Raw genomic sequence first — 14,228 nt, 5'->3', positions numbered from 1 at the left:
GATGGGGCCACCTTTTGTATCTTTGCTTCTTTCTGTATGTCTGCTTCTGCCTCCTTTAACCCCAGTCGGCCTCGGCAGGTGGCCGCTCACACTGAGGCTGGTTCTGCTGGTGGTTTCTTTCTGTTAAAAGGGAATTTTTCCTCTCCATTGTCGCTACAAGCATGCTTAGTGTGAGATATTGCTTTTGAGTCAATGCAATCAACTGGTTTTCCTTAGACAGAAAACTTTAAATCCATTTGACTGTATAATGTGGTGAATTGTAAAGTGCCTTGAGATTATATGTGTTCTGAATTGGCGTTATATAAATAAACTGAATTGAAATTGAACTGAAATGTAACATGTCAGAATGCTTTTTTCTAACGTACCAAATAGGAATCTACTGGTATTTATCTTAAATAGATTTTGTGTAAAGAGCATATACTTTTCTTTGTTTGGAGGTGTGAATAAAGTTAACCAGGTATTTTTTTAAGTAATGGAAATATGTAGTAATCATTTTAGTTATGTTTTCTTTAGATAACCATCCAATCACCTTTATTCTATATCTGTTTTTTCAAGTAAAGCTGATTGAGAAATCTCTTTAACCTGGTAGTATTTAAGAAGCATAAAAATACATAAAAATCTTTCCAGTAAGTAATCCAATATTCCTTTTAAATCTTGAGCTTAATGATTTTGAAAATTGAACCCTTTATTGTGTTGTTGTTGTTGCAAAAATCCTTATTTGCAGGTCAGAGTTTTACCAAATCTAAGACTCATCACCAAATCTCCAACCTGTGCATCTTTACTTACTGGTAATCCTGCTAATACTTAGTAGAGAGACACAAAGGCACAAAGAATAAACAGTCTTTTACCGGTAAATGTTATAAATAAGAAAGAACTGTGCGTTTAGGAGCCCAACTCTTTCGACAGCTGCAACAATTCCCTTTAGTTACGAAATGTTAAAAGTCCTGCTGGTGCATGTACTACATGCATGGATTATGTTTATACAACATGACTGTTATATGAGTAAACAAGATTTTTGCTGTAACACAGAAACATATAACAGAGACAACACTCTCAGACAACATTCTCAAGAACTTTAATCAGGCACTTTTTACCTTAAGTCTAGATGAATAGGTTTAAAATCATTTGCAGTCATCTTTGTTATGATTTCTCCTTCAAGGGAGACAAATGGCAGACTTTCATTTTTTTAACATATGTTATTTAAAAATATAACAAAAAGCAGTGGTGCTTATTTGTATATGGTGGTCAGGATATTCAAACATAAAGCCTGTATTTTCTAAGCCTGCTTAAATAAAATCACTGTAAAAGATTTGAAGATAACATAAGTATAGAACTACCTACTAAACAGGGCCACTAAGAACTCGTTATATTGTTCAGTAAAAGGTTGACAAAAACATATTAGTGCTCACGAACATGATTCGATGAGGGTATCTGCATAAAATGATCTGAAATACTCCAAGGTGCTTCTTGAAGACCATAGTATAAAATATTAAAACTTATTAGAGGATAAATAAAAAGTCAAAACAGGCAAATCTATGTTTAAATTATGTACATAACAATCCCCAAAACAAAATGGCCCAATTTAGAGCAAAAAAGCCTTTTTTTTTTATAGTGTTTTTGTCTTTATAGAGAAACATTAATTTACTAGATGAAAATTGCTTATTTTTCCGGAATAGTTTTGCTACCGACAGAACTAGTGATTTTTTCATAAACCTGTTTAAAAAGTACTTTTTTTTTTTTTTTTTTACAATATAGCATGAGAAACAATAAGGCCTAAAGTAAAAAAATGTAAGAAATCCATCGCCCCGATGCACAGGAAGAACGGGTGTCACATTTCCCTTTCCTTTGCACAGTTTAGGGTGACCTGTGATAAAGACCTTTTAGCTTTTCACATTCATTGTAAGCAGTTAAATATACAGGGTTTTTTTTTTCTAAAGATGTTTCATTTAAGAAATCAAAGAAATCTCTTGTACAACAAATATTTACATTTAGGTCATGAACTTTTAAACACATTAATGAGGAACCTCATTTGAACCACAAGTTTGAGAATACATAAAATGTCACAAACATACAGTACAAACAAGTATACAGTACAAGCTACAAATATACAGATATGTTCTGAGGTGTCTTCTACCCTTAACTCTTAACGCAACGTTTTATTGACAGAAACCACATCTAGGTACAAAAATATAAACAATGACTTTGTACAAAATATTGACATGTATAAATCCCTATTTAAATGTGCAAATTAAGACTAATAAACAAAGCAGAAATACATAAACATATACAAACACACACCACAGAAAGGCATAACTTTTTTTTGGCCTCTAAGTGATGTTTTGTCTTAAAAAGCACCACAGCTTCAGCTTTTTGGTCAGAAAATACAACTGCGCACTTGTTTTTTTTTTGAGAAACAGAACAAAGATGGTTTAATATTACAGCATTCAAGTTGCAGCCTGTGGTCCTACAGTAGCACAAGTTTTGAACAGCAGTGACTGGATTGTAATCCAGCAGTTTAGAGTTTAAATCCGTAGGTCTGCCTCGTCGCTGTGTTCAAAACTATGTTCAGTTGTGCTAATCAAGGAGGCAGAGGGGCCCTGTGAGACACTGAAGGGTGTAACTGCAGGAGAGCGTGCTGCCAGCGGTGAAAGAGATGGAGAAAAACTTGGAGACATCGCAACCGAGGAGATGGACCCCTCAGCACTGATGGGTGATCTTCGTAACGAGGCCAGGTGAGAGAAAGTCCTTGTGATTGCAAGTTTTGGGGGTACAGTTTTGGCCCCAGGGTGGGCCACAGAGGTTATGAGAGGCGGAGGGTCAATCCTCGACTCTGCTTTTGCTTTGTGTTGAAATGACCTCCGGGAATGAGAGGGAGCAGTTTCATCTTTTAAACGTGCTATTTCTGTAAAAACATTAGCTAAAGGTTGAAACTGAGGGCACCAATTTAGAAGGTAGTCCCAGTTGTAGCTGCCCCTCAGCTCCTCATCACCTGCCACAATGGCTGTAAGGGAGCCATCCACAGGGGGTTTCCCATCCTCTGGGAAGGTATAGTCTTTTGGCTGGGAGATGCTGAGTCCTCGCCCGACACCTACGTATCCACCCCTATCATCCCTGTAGACTGGCACCTGGCCAGCTATCAAAGTACTATTTGTGCTGCTCACTTTCTTTCCTTTAAACCAGTCCAAAGATGGTTCACATGAAACATCTGAGAGCTGATCAGCATCCTGCTGAATTCCAGAGTCTGGACCTCGGGCAGAAATACGCTCCTGCATGGAAGAAGAGATGCTTGACACTCGAGGATACTCATTAATCATTCGTATTTCGTCATCCTCAGCTGCCTCTGCAGATCCACGGCCACTAGAGTGGGACGGATCAAGGGAACCCCCACGAGTGTATGGTCCACCAACATTACCACTTTGGTCAGATGCATACCCAGGAAGGGTTTGATGATATATAATTTCACTTGCTGCTAGTTTTGTTTCCTCAAAATTGTGCAGTAAGGTGCCTGACATTGGGTTTCTCTTATGGGTTCTTTGCTCCCTTTTACGACGTTGCAACCTAACAAAAAATAGTGCCACAGCAATTACTATCAAAATCATTATCGTCCCAAGCGAAACAGCAATGACACTGACAAGCAACATGCTCATGTCTGTAGTAAGGCCAAAGGATGTATGGCTGACATCTACGAAAACTTTGGCCACTGCTGTGCGAGAAGTATCTACAGGGCTGTGAGCAGTCACTTCCAGAGTAATCACACGTATCTCTCTTTTAGAGCGGCTCACATGTCTACTACTGCTGTCCATCTTTATTGAAATTTCTCCGCTTGATTCATTGACTTCAAAGTAAGGCGAATGTTCTGATAATGAGTAAAGGACAATGCCATCCACACCTCCATCCTCATCACTGGCATGTACTTTGCCAATGATCTGACCTCTCTTTGCTCCTTCAGGCACTTCAAATGTGAAGTCTGATGAGATGAAAACAGGATCGTATTCATCCTCACCTGTGACATAAACCTGTACTGTTACGGTGGCAGAATAATTGCCAGCATCCATGGCGACAGCTACAAAATAAAAGTAGTTGACCTTCTCAAAGTCAAATGTAGAGCGTGTTCGTACTTCACCTGATGTTTGATTTATGAAGAAATCCTCTTGTCTATCTTTAGAGGTATCTAAGAGGTAATACTTCAGCTGTCCAAAGACTCCCTTATCATGGTCAACTGCATGCAGCATTGTAACTAAGGCATTTGGGGGTTGGTTCTCCCTGACACTTGCAGTTACTGATTTAAGAGGGAAGAAAGGCCTGTTGTCATTTATGTCTTTTACCTCGATATGTACTGCAGCCAAAGCATAATGGCCCTGAACATCAGTCGCCTGGACAACAATCATATGGGATAGCTGTGCTTTGCTGTCTAAAGGTCTTTGTAGCCTCAGTACTCCAGTCCAACGATCCACCTCAAACAGATTTGTCTGATCTCCTGAACTTATAGTGTACTGCACCTCTCCATTGGGGGCAGAGTCTGGATCTGTGGCTGATAAATGTAAGATCTCTGTCCCGATTGCTACACCCTCACTTAGTACAACACTGTAATCTGTTCTACTGAATGTTGGAGGGTTGTCATTAGCATCTGTTATACTGATTAGGACTGGCACACTAGAGCTACGTTGGGGGATCCCCCGATCTGATACCACAACAGTCAGGTTATAAGTTGGGAATGCTTCAAAGTCAAGCTTTTCCATCAGAATCAGGCTGCCGACTGTCTGGAATCCCTGACCCTCCAGGAAGTGCACACTACTCTCAATCTGGAAGGTATTACCAGAGTTGCCACTGGCAATTGCAAAATCAAAACCACAGTTTTCCCGAAAAAGGTCTCCATCCACGGCTTCTAATGTGAGAACAGTTGATCCAGGAAGGCCATCCTCAGAGACAGTGGCTCTGTACTCGGACTGGTGAAAAACTGGAGCGTTGTCATTGACATCGGATACATGGATCTGAACAGTGGCGATGGATGATAGAGATGGAGTACCATGGTCCCTTGCTTCAATAGCAACAAGAATGGAAGGATGTTCAAAATCCAGTTCTGTCTTCTGGTTGATAAAAAGAGTTCCTAAAAAAAAAAGAAAAACTGAATGAGCTTTTCAAAATAAATGGAAATTTACCCAGTAGGATACTTGTGGTGCCGTGCAATAAAATATGTACGAAATTAACTTCTTAAAATTTATTCAATATAAAATACTTTGACTTAAATTTATTTTATTCTGATTTTAAGTGACAGACAAATCAGAAAGAAAAAACAAAAAGGATAGTTAGTTAACTATTAGGGTGGAATGTTATATTGCACAGTAAACCTTAGGGCCCTTTCAAACCTTGCCGATTTAGCCATCGTAAGCCTGACACCCCAGAATCTCCTAAAATGCTTGCATACTCTGAACTTTCTAAGTATTTTTTCAATTTTGGGCGTATACATAGCATAGTCAAAACGAGTGCAGAACTTATGTCCAACGACAGCCTGACTTATGCATAATGCACTGCATCACCCTATGATGGGGATGAAGTCTGAAGGAGAACTGACTGTTTCTTCCTGTGAACCCCCTTTCACACCGGAACGCTGCAAATATGCCATTATACGTTAGCTGTAAGTAAGAAACATGTTAAGTGTTGGTCTGAAACACGTCAAATACGTTGATATACGTTGGAGGTAAGTTCTTGATAAGTTACGCATAAGTTATGCACAAGTTACTCAAAGGTTTTGGATAAGCTAGATGCCACAACTTATGGATAAATAACACTAAACATATGTCAACGATCAGATAACTTACCTATAACTTATGCTGCACGTACAGTATGGCATATGTCGTGAAATTTTTAGCATGCTCAAAACTTCTCTATGTACCAGCGTGTTTCAGCGTGTTCATAACTTTTACAAAACGTACCCAGAACTTATCGAAAGTATGCCAGCGTTTTTGAAAGATTTTTCATGTGTTAGGCATACGCTGGTCTAAATCGTCAAGGTGTGACAGGGGCTTTCCAGAAACATAAAATGTAGGTGTTTTTATACCATACCCTCATCACATTAACCAACATTAACATATATTGCATGTTCTTATGACATTTTATTTTACCTTAATATCTACATTGCCAGGCAAATTTTGGGTAGATTTGTCATTCAAAAGCGTTTACTTTCTTCTAACACTTTCTCACCTTAGATAAATTGAGAGGACAATAAAATTATGAAACAATGGTATATATAATTTTGTAGCAAACAAAATGAAATTTGAAAAGGCTAAAATTAAAATCATATTAGATTTTTCAATATAACCACTTTGCTTTGATTACCGCTTACAAAACCTTGGCATTATTTTAGGTAGTCATCTAAAAAATGTTTCCAATATAAATTACAAAAGATGTACCATTGCAAAAGAAAGTGTGTCAAAACTTTTGACTGGTAGTGTAAATTATCTTGGGTAGCACATAGTATGATGTTACACTAAACTGCAGGTCGGATCACTATTTGAAAGTGGATGAGGTAAATTGATTAATACTGTGAAACATTACAACAGTAAGTGAGACTTTTACAGTAGCTTTGGTGGAGATTGCATCAAAATATTTGTGTTGAAAAACATGTAGGTTTTATTTTGTTTTCGGGTACAAAATATAAAGAAATCTCTTTTCCTTGTTCCAAACACCTTCCACATTAAATCAAAGCATGTACTAAATTAATTATTTCATTTTATAGTAAAATAGACATAAAGCACCTTGAAATATGGAAACTTTCTTACCATTATTTGGATCAATGAAGAATGCCCCCTTAGTGGATGACATCACTCTGTAGGTAATTTTGCCGTTCTCGCCAGAGTCACGGTCAGTGGCTGTTAAGGTGATCAGTGCACTGCCTGCTCCTTGGTGCTCTGACACAGTAACCTGTTCAGAAACAGAACACGTCTATAATATATACCCCAATGACTTTTAAAAAATAGTTTTCTACTCTAAGTGATGAAAAGTGACCTTGCAATTATTCTTTTTAAAAGGTGCATTTACCTGATAGAAATCCTGAGTAAACACGGGGGCATTGTCATTCACGTCATCAACAAGAATGGTGAGATTGGCTTCGCTTTGATGTTTGGAGTCAGATGAGCGCACCGTCAGCGTGTACCACGTCCTCTCTTCATGGTCAAGAGAGCCGGTCAAAGACACTCCTCCCCCATAATGATGAATTCCAAACATGCCTTGGCTGTTAGCATCCAGGTGTAATGTATAGGACAGCGGTGGTTCTGAGTCAACATCATTTCCTGTGACCCGGGTGATAACTGTCCCAATAAGAGTATCTGTATATATATATATAGGAAATAAAACAAGTCATTTGCTGTGCATCTGAAATAAAGCATAGTCTTTCTAATGAAAAACATTTTTTCTATGAAGAAATATCCGGTTCTAAAAGCCTGGACTGAAGATACAGGAAATGAACGCAGAAACACTGGCAATAACTTGTTTCATAAAAGGAGTTTGATTTTTCTCACTAAGCTCCGCTGAGCAAGCTGCCAGGGAGCATGATGAGAGGCTTTATGATAAGATCACTGAACTAACTTCCACTGGGATGCTTACCCTCAGGCACCCGGATCTCTCGTGGCACAGGAATCATGGGACTGTTGTCATTGAGGTCTACGATGATCACAGTTAGGGTGGCAGAGCCAGCCAGCCGTGGGGTTCCCCGGTCTGTTGCCACAACAACAAGCCTGGTGCCAAAAGGGATATCATTATCTGAACTGTAGTTGAACCCGGATACATAAGCCATCGCATCAAATAAGACAATGAAGATTCACTATGTGAAAGAGCTGTATAAGAGCTGTATGAAAATTAAGATATATTTTTCTTAATTCAATTATCTCAAATGTTGTTTTCAACCCCTTTGGTGCATTTCTATGCCTGAAACCAATTTTTTAAAATATGGTCAACTAGAAAACCAAGAAAATGCATTGCATTAAAAAGTACGTACATGAAAAAAAATCAATGGTATGTATTTAAATAAATTCTAAGGGGGAAATAGTTCAGTTTATATTTATTTTGATTTTACATTAAAAACAAATGCTCACATTTGGTGTAAAAAAACAACAACATTATAGTTAAAAACTATTTAGTCAGACACAACTTAAATGCATACATATATGAAATTTGGATTGTCCATAAACCTAAGTTGTCCTTCCTACTCCTTTCACTTCAGCTCTCAGCTTGTTTTCTGTAGGATTTAGACCAGAGGACTGAGGACAAGGTTTATTTTGTTTTGGTGAACTATTTCTGTGTTGATTTGATCATTTATTTACTACCATTATTCTGCTGAATGACCTAATTATTTCCAGTTTTCAGCACTGTACTGGAAATCTGTTGGGTTCTTGGAAATAATTACACCCACAACCTAAGAAATCAACAATTTTAGGTTTGAAGTATTTACCTCAAACAGAAATGAGCTAACATCTCTATGTGTACGTTAATGCAATTCAGAGTGATTCATCTCAAAATTACTCTAATAATCTGAAAGAGGAATTAGATGCCGTTTTAACCCTCACTACCTAGGTTTCTTCAAAGAGCCATTATAGTTGGTTATGACTGTAGGCGGATATAATCTTCTTTGGTGTTTTGATGTTTGAAAGCATAGACCATAAAAATAGAGGCAGTGTTAAGAAAAGCTCACTTTGTTTGGGTCCAGATCTCCCGGTCCATGATGGCACCAGTGGTGATGCTTCCAGTCAAGGGGTCAATCTTGAATAACCCACTCATGGACGATGACCTGATGGAGTATGTCACCTGTGCATTTTGACCCTGGTCCATGTCATCTGCAGCAACCTAATTACCAAATGAAAAGAAACACATATTTGGAAATATTCACAATTGCTGTTTTAGTGTAACTTCAATTTGGGTCACAAGCTTAAAAAACAGGAAAAAAAAAAACTGAAGAACAAACTTTATGGCACTAGAAAAGGATTTTAAATGATGAATTATTGAGTGCCTTTTTTTTACATTATGAAGGTTTGAAATCAAAACATTCACCTAGTTGTGTTTTATGCCCTGCATTTTGTTTTCTTAAAGGACAAAACAACGCACTGTCAAGGCTAGCATCTACTCTGCCAGTGTAGCAAAGGATTGTTTATTTATTTATTGCCCTGTGGACAAACTTTGATTAGTTTAAATATGAGTTTAGGAAAAAAGGTTATGATGAGCAAACCAAATGTCATCATCTGAACATAAACAGATGTAAAAAAGCCCTTTATTTATTTGTTTTTTTCAAAAAGTAATTTCTAACATTTAGATATAACAGTATATAAAAGATATAACAAATAAATTCTGGGAACTGAAAACCCTTTGTTCTGAATCCAACTTAAATTTTTCCATAACTATCCAGACTTGGGAAATGAAAATTTAGGATCAAATTACAAACTTTCCAGACTGTTTAGGAGCTCTCAAATAAATTCTTGTACAGCAATAAGAAAAATACATAAGACTAGCTACAGCACCTGGATAATGGGGGAATTGTGTCCCTGTGCCTCTCGGATGTATGCCACATAGTTCTGGAGCTGGAAGCGGGGCAAGTTGTCATTCACGTCCTGTAGAATCAAGTTAACAGCCATGTAGGAGCTGGAAGACGATGTTTCTGCTTTCACAACAAGGCGGAGTTTTGGGGTTTCCTCAAAGTCGAGTCCTTCAGATTTCTGCACCCATATTTCCCCTGGTTCATCAGAGAACAATAACATCAGAAAGTTAACCACTGACTTAGATCTTCTTGCACATTTTTTAGCCTTTAGTAAACATACCTGTAATGGGGTTTATCCCAAAAGACTGCAATTTGTTTCCACTAAAAATGCTGTAGATGATGCCAGTTTTGGAGCCATCGGGATACTGGGCTTCTGTCTTTGTCACTACCGTTCCTAAAGCATTAAGAAAATACAATGTTAAAACGTTGCCATATGATTTTTGTTGTTTACATCACAAAGCAATATGATTCATTCAAACCTTTTGCAGCATTCTCTTGTAAACTGACATCTCTTGCTGTACGAGAAAAGCGGATCCCTCTGTAGTTTTGCTCCTTAATATAAATGATAACAACTCCCAGTGAAGACTGAGCAGGATTTCCTTGGTCCATGGCCTGAACAATCAGAGTCCTCTGGGTTTGGGTGAGGGACTGAAGCTTTTCTGTGCACTGGATGTCTCCTGTTAGTGAGTTGATTGTAAACCCCCTCACAGGGTTGGCAAAACGATAAAAAACAGACCCATTAGCTCCAAAGTCCTTATCTTCAGCCCTCATTGTGGCTAAGATTCCCCGACTAGAAATGGAGCTGGCAGAGATGTTCAGAATAAGTGGATCCTGGATGAAGAAAGGGGAGTGGTCGTTCACATCTTGGATGTAGATAGTAACTTCAGCAGTTGAATTCAGGGGGTTTGTGGGAGAGGAATCGGTGGCGCACACCATAAAAGTGTATGAGGCAGTTTTCTCTCTATCTAGGGCTGCAGCTGTGATAATACGGCCCGTGTTCTGGTCTATGATGAACATGCTCTGAGAGCCGTGGCTCAGGAAGTAGAGGATTTGACTGTTGGGTCCATTGTCCAAATCAATGGCTCGGACTTGTAGAACCAGGGAACCGATGGGAACATCTTCTGCAATGTCCGCAGTATAGCTGCTGCTTTCAAACTGTGGACTGTGGTCATTACTGTCAAGAACTGTCACTTCAACAGTAGTACTACTGCTAAGTGGAAGACTGCCCTTGTCCTGAGCTACAACTGTTAATGTATACCCAGGTCTCTTTTCCCGATCTAGTGGCCTTGAAGTATACAGCAGGCCTGTTTTCTGGTCAATGTGGAAGTTTCCGGATGGATCCCCGGCTGCCAAAAAAAGAAAAATATGGGTGTTTCACAATGAAGCATCATCATCCTTTGACTATAAAATGTTTACAAATCATGTGGAAAGTAAAAAAAAGAAGAAAAAAAATATTATAACATAGTCACACCTGAAATTCTGTAGTGAATCTCTCCACTGTCTCCCTCATCTGGATCTGTGGCCTTTACGGTAAAAAGAGGTAGCGCCTCCATATTTTCAGGCACCTCTATGCTGTGGTAGAGACGTCCAAAAACAGGGGCGTTGTCATTGGCGTCAAGGATCTTGATCTTTACTGTTGCTTTAGCATAGTTGGGTGGGAGGCCTCCATCTTTTGCATAAACTGGCAGATCATCAAAAACACACAGTATAGTTAGTCTAAAATAATTCAAAGCAGATGTTTGAGAATTTTATAACCTATAGTAAAACTACAGTATGCCTCTATAACCTTTCAACATTTTATCACATTACAATTACAATCATCAATGTATTTTATTGGGCTTTTATTGGATAAACCAACACACAGGGTGCTTAATTGTGAGAAGGGAACCAGATATTTTTTTTATTTTATATCAATAAAAATGAGGGGAAATATATTCAGCTCTGCTGAGTCAACACCTAATGGAAAATCTTGCAGAGATATATTTGCAGGAATAACTGCTACAACTCTGTTAGGATGTTTTCCCTCCATGACCCGTGGAAAAACTTTGTAAAATAACACTGATTCAGCAAAATTAGGCATAGGATATCTTACATATACATTATTCATTTAGGTCTGGATTTATACTAGGCTAGTTTAAAACATGAAAATTCTTCATACAAAACATTTCCGTTATAGCTCTGGATCTCTGTTTATGGCTTTGGTGGAAGTTGAACATTCCCCCAAACCTAATTTTTTTGCAGCCTCTGACAGGCCTTCTGCAAGAATTCCCCTATAGTTAGCTTCTTCCAATTAACAAGCCAGTTTCCTTATTCCTGTCAAATAAAACATACCCACAAATTAAGCCTACCAGCACCAAGTCTCACTGTGGGAACTCTTTATGAACCTCTTTCAACAATAACTTGTATGATGGTACCTTATCATGTTCCCTTTGACAGACAATGTAAGACAGACCTGTGTAAAGTCAGGAAAACAAGGTGGTCTAACATTTTTTTCTACATCTGACTATATTTCCAACATAGCCGTGCTTCTAAACAGAACTGTGTGCTCTTACTATTTGGACTTCATGATGCATAATTTTTAATAGGCCTTCAGAGATCATATGCATTTACCATTTAGTTTGTTTAAATGACACATGGTTTAACACTCCTCACAAATCTTGATTTCTGAAGGCACTGGTCCGATTGATCTGGGATTTTATTTAGGGGTCTTAGGGTAAAAGGGGGTCTGGATAGAAATTCACCGCACAATTTTTAGAATCCCCTACTTCACAATATGCCCAATATGTGTTGAACTATAACCAGTTTGGGGTTGCAACATGATGAAATGTGAAATAAAATTAAGGGATGTGAAAAGTTTTGCACGACACTAAAGGGATAAAAAAAAATGAGGACAGTACCTGTGATAGAATAATAATCCTGAAGCTCCCTATCCAAAGACTTAGTGGTTGTTATGACCCCTGTGACCGGGTTGATCGTGAAACTTCCCTGTGAGATGTGATATGTCACAAGCCCATTGGTTCCTACAAAAAAAAAAAAAAAAAATTCAGTCACAATTAGTTAATGTAGACCAACTGCATAACAGCAAAATAGTTCCTTCTAAAATGTTCATCATAAGTAAAAAAAAAAAAAAAAAAAAAAAATGCTGTGTAATTTTAAGCCTTAACCCTTATTTGCTGTTAATTTTTTTTTGTACAAGCATTTGGCACTAATAACCCCCTGCGGTTGCTAGGATGCCAGATTGCGTGCTAAAAGAAAGCAGTCTGGCAGCTTCACTTGTTTACTTCGCTAATTGCTTCTAAGTAGGAAGTTTATAATCCTTCTGTTTTATGTGCTTCTAAGTTCAGGCCAATATGTTTTTTTTTTCTGTATCTTCTAGCCTCCTGTGAAGCCTTTAATTTGAAACAACTGCCAATGTCAATGAGGTGAGCATAAAAGGCATTTTTGTAACATCGCTGTTTGATTGGGTTTGAGTAGAAATAAATTTGATCTACTCTTCTTCTTCAAATTATATTAAAAAGTCAAATAAGGGTCAGATTTCTGTATCACCAATCCCTCCATTCATTAAACTAACACTGAAAAGGATGATAATGCTTATTTTGAAAATGTCCATATCAAAGCTGTTAACATACAGCTGAAGTACATGTGGGAGAAGTGTGGTTTATGTGTTGCATACTTCACCTTGATCCAGATCAGAAGCCGACACTGTTAAAACACTTGTTCCTGCAGGTTTGTTCTCAGAGATTTGTGCTTCATAATGGCTCTCTTCAAACCAGGGCACTTCATCGTTGACATCAATCACTTGGACACACAGAATCTGACTAGAAGAGCGCTGAGGTATCCCATGATCCTCTGCAGTTACTGTGAGGTTAAAGATATCCTGCTCCTCACGGTCCAGTGATTTGAAAATAGAGAGAGAGCCTGCAAAGAAATGAATGAAAGGTCAAACGTGAGCGGAAAAAAAAAGTCTTGTTTTTGTGTTTGGGCTATAGTTTAAAAAAGGCAGTTACAAACAAAACCTTCAGTGTGTTATCAAAGGCTATAAAACAAACCGCTTTCAGAATTGTGTGACTACAGCTTATTTAAATAGTAAGTGTGAAAAGTTGCCGTGTGAGGGCCAAATCAAAGCTAATATCCTCCACACACACACACAGTGTTGCCCACCTGAGAGCCACTACCACCACTATTGTAACAGCCCAACCCGTCTGGCCACAGTTTACGAGATTTTCCATTGAGGAATACCACAGCCATCGAGAGAGGAGCCGTAAACACACACTGCAGACACGCAACAACCAGGCCTGCCGTGCTCCGGAGAAATTAGGAGCACCCTTGGCTTTTCATTATCCTGCCCTTAGAGGTTAGAGCTTGCGTTGATTCAATTTCAATTTCATGCTATTCAATGAGATGCAACTGTTTAAGGCAGAGAGGCTGAAAACTGTTTTCTCTTGAAGTTCTTTATGTTTTTTTCATGTTGTGTTTTGTTAGAAATTAGATAACTTGCCCCTAAGCCTTAACCTGGTAAAAGTTAAGACCTAAATTTGACTCTTCTCTGATCCTGCCATGCTTTCATTCACTGATAACATTTGGCAAGGGAAACAAAGACTGTGGTTTATTCAATAAAGGATTCTGGTTGTTTTTATGCCAATGTGTCACACCTGTGTAGATTTATGATGCCATATTACTTTTAGACCTCACTGCTGCCTCTGAT

The 14,228-nt window shown here is 38.3% G+C and overlaps 1 protein-coding gene across 1 annotated transcript in view; it reads right to left on the bottom strand.

Annotated features, from left to right (window-relative positions):
- Positions 1 to 774: 774 nt before the first annotated feature.
- LOC107095568 (protocadherin-16-like) overlaps positions 775 to 14,228 on the bottom strand; it is a 103,841-nt gene continuing 90,387 nt past the window's right edge. Inside the window, exons 11-21 of the mRNA XM_015391707.1 lie at positions 13,202 to 13,441; positions 12,421 to 12,543; positions 10,995 to 11,204; positions 10,003 to 10,869; positions 9,804 to 9,917; positions 9,507 to 9,718; positions 8,687 to 8,838; positions 7,603 to 7,733; positions 7,039 to 7,325; positions 6,780 to 6,921; positions 775 to 5,107 (exon numbers count right to left, since the gene is read on the bottom strand). Coding sequence (XP_015247193.1) covers positions 2,523 to 5,107; positions 6,780 to 6,921; positions 7,039 to 7,325; positions 7,603 to 7,733; positions 8,687 to 8,838; positions 9,507 to 9,718; positions 9,804 to 9,917; positions 10,003 to 10,869; positions 10,995 to 11,204; positions 12,421 to 12,543; positions 13,202 to 13,441 — 5,063 coding nt within the window. The 3' untranslated portion in view covers positions 775 to 2,522. The remainder of the gene's footprint in view (positions 5,108 to 6,779; positions 6,922 to 7,038; positions 7,326 to 7,602; positions 7,734 to 8,686; positions 8,839 to 9,506; positions 9,719 to 9,803; positions 9,918 to 10,002; positions 10,870 to 10,994; positions 11,205 to 12,420; positions 12,544 to 13,201; positions 13,442 to 14,228) is intronic.

Source organism: Cyprinodon variegatus, unplaced genomic scaffold (assembly GCF_000732505.1).
Source record: "Cyprinodon variegatus isolate N-32 unplaced genomic scaffold, C_variegatus-1.0 Scaffold557, whole genome shotgun sequence".
Lineage (NCBI taxonomy): Eukaryota > Metazoa > Chordata > Actinopteri > Cyprinodontiformes > Cyprinodontidae > Cyprinodon > Cyprinodon variegatus.
The sequence above is the reverse complement of the archived record's forward strand: the minus strand, read 5'-3'. Positions and strand labels throughout refer to the sequence as shown.